General features: G+C 46.6%; 1 protein-coding gene across 1 annotated transcript; it reads left to right on the forward strand.

The window, feature by feature from the left end:
• Positions 1 to 844: 844 nt before the first annotated feature.
• LOC103728607 (28S ribosomal protein S10, mitochondrial) lies at positions 845 to 1,690 on the forward strand (the record flags this gene model as incomplete). Its single annotated transcript, XM_017796490.2, is given in 2 exon segments — positions 845 to 934; positions 1,347 to 1,690. Coding segments are annotated over 2 exon segments (174 nt in total), but the record flags the coding sequence as incomplete, so codon positions are not given.
• Between the last annotated feature and the right edge of the window lie 1,108 nt (positions 1,691 to 2,798).

Below are 2,798 nucleotides of genomic sequence, written 5' to 3' on the forward strand. Positions count from 1 at the left end.
GTCTTCTGCAAGAATAATCAGTGTTCTTAACCGCTGAGCCATCTCTCCAGCACCTAGTCTCTACTCTTAATGGAAAGAAAAACCCAAAATTTTATCCATCCGTTTCTCACAGACTCATCTTGCCAGAGAGTCACAAAAAAATCTTCATCTTTATTTTGTAGTCTAGCCTTTGCTTTCTTTTTGTCGTGGGCTGTTTTGTGACGCTCTCATAAGTGCTGCTTTGGGTCTGTGCTAGCCAGCTGTGTCCCATGGAGTTTGGCTTCAGGCAGCTGCATCTGGGGGTAAGGAGGCTACAGGGCCAGGCTCCCCCATCATGTTCAGCCAGAAAAGCTACACTTTTATTTTTTAATTTTGTTTTTATTATTTTTAATTATGAGAGGTAGGTATGTACATGGAAGTCCAGGTACCCTCAAAGGCCAGAGGCATCAGATCCCTCTGGACCTAGAGTTCCAGGCAGTTGTCATTCGCCTGAGAACAGTGCTGGAAACTGAAGCCGGGTCCTCCGCACAGTGGCGCTTAACCCCAAGCTGTCTCTCCAGCTCCTACACTTTTTTCTTTTGTTGTTTTTGTTTGTTGGTTTGTATGTTTTTGCTTTGTTTTGTTTTTTGGAGACAAGGTCTCACTGTGCAGCCCTGACTGGCCTGGACCTTGCTGTATAGATCAGGCTGGCATCGAACTCAGACATCCTGTGCCCGTCTCCCAGCTACACTTACTTTAATTGAGATTTTATGTAAGATGTCTTAGAGTCACAGGCTTTACCACTTAAAGGAGCAAGGGAGCAAAAGAACCTTAAAGACTGATGTTTCCGCAGTTTAACAGGAACCATTTTCATCTTTATATTTAGTTAGAACATCTGACTGGATGCACAGCCAATGTCTACTTGGAATATATTCAGCGGAACTTACCCGAAGGGGTGGCCATGGAGGTAACAAAGGTATGACTGAATTTCTCCCTCACTGGGGGATGTCTGTGTTGTTTGGATATATATCAACCTAGTCCCAGCTAAGGGGCGGGCCTGTGGCAAGCTGGAGTGGAATTGGTGGGCCCACCCCACACAACAGATTTCAGCCACTGAAGCCCAAGTCCTCGATGAGCCATCGCTGAAGATCCTCCCTAAGAGTTTTCTGGACTTGGGGACCACAGTCAGTGGCCACACCCAGGGATCATGGAGATTAGACAGACCGTGTCTACCCGTGCTTCATGTATCGTGTTTCCTTCTCTCTGTTTAAAGCCCCACAAAAGGAAAGGGGATCAGAGAAGGAGAACACTACAGGGTGACAGTCCAGCAGTCCAGCGTTCCTTCCAGAGTTGACTGCACTGAAGCTTTGTTTTGTTTCTGGTTTTAGACACAGTTACAGCAGTTACCAGAACACATCAAGGAGCCAATCTGGGGAGAAGTCAGAGAGGAAAAAGAAGACAGCAAGTCCTAGAACCTCGGGCCCACCAGCTCCTGGATTTGAAGTGAGCATAGCTGGGCTTGCAGCCAGCAGGATGCTGGGTCCACACCACCTTGCTTCCTGGTGCCCAAGCAGCCGAGAGCAGGGGCAGCGCTCTGGTGGAGGCTAGATTTCAGGGGATAACCGGGGCTCTGTCTACACCTCATTGCTTCTGTTCTGTTAACAAACTTGGGCAAACTGTGTTGTGTACTCTGAAACAAAAGAATCAGATTTAAACATTTGTGTAGCTGCCACTGTTCGATTATTAATTTGTACTGATTTAACATTTTTATCAATTCCTTCAACAGAAAAGGATCGAAGTCTTTTTCACACACATTTTTTTGAAGTTTCCTTCGGCTGGTTGGACACTGAGCGGTCAGCGGTTTTGACCTTGACCTTCAGCACTTGCTCGCTGGTCACTGATGTGGACAAACTACCCGAAGGTGCTTCATGGCATGCACGGAGCTCTTGTAGCCTGTGCTTCAGAAATTACCGCATTTCCTTATGCTCTGATTCATTCATTCAACAAGCTCTTGGTGAGCTTTGCACTCAGCACTGTGTAAATACCAGTGATTAAATAGAACTAGTGGCTTTCAGCATTTCAAGGCACCGGGAAATGTTTTTGCTTAAGTTCCTCACTGATAAGAAGGCTCCTTTGGGGATGTCCCTGGCTTTGTGTGGAGATGTCTGCTTTTCCATGAAACTCTAAGACACTTAAAGCCCAGAACGAGGTCGGGCACAATGAGCGGAAACAGTTGGTCTTTTTGGCTAAGGTAAGTAGAAAACAGTTGGTATGGCATCCCCAGGGGAGCACTTGATTTCTCCCAGCATAAGGAGGCCTGTGTCTTCTGTGGCTCCCTTCATGTCTTGGGGTAAGTTCCCCCTACCCCACACTAAGCTTTCTTTTCTATTCACAGGTGTCAGTGTTCTGAATGCATACTGCTTACATGCCAGGCTTACATTACTGTCATTAACATGAAAAAGAATTACAGCCCTGTGGCTGCTGATGACCTTCATCTCTCTTGACTGTCGTTCACAAATACCTAAAGCATACTCACCCCAGAACAAAGCCCCAAGATTAAGGGGTAGCCAGTCAGTCAGAAGCAGGGCTAGTGCCATGTCCAGCAAAGCAGTGATCTGTGACACATTCGTCTAAAAGAATTCTTCAGGCCGGAAAGATGGCTCAGTGGTTAAGAGCACTGGCTGTGCTTGTAGAGGATCTGGGTTCAGTTCCCAGCACCCACATGGTAGCTAACAACCATCCGTAGTTCCAGTTCCAGGGGATCTCATGCCCTCTTCTGGCTTCCTTGGGTGGGCATTGTATAACATGGGTGTACATGCATATAAAACAAAGGAAAATTT

The sequence above is a fragment of the Nannospalax galili genome, unplaced genomic scaffold (genome assembly GCF_000622305.1).
Source record: "Nannospalax galili isolate Female #2095 unplaced genomic scaffold, S.galili_v1.0 C49885088, whole genome shotgun sequence".
Lineage (NCBI taxonomy): Eukaryota > Metazoa > Chordata > Mammalia > Rodentia > Spalacidae > Nannospalax > Nannospalax galili.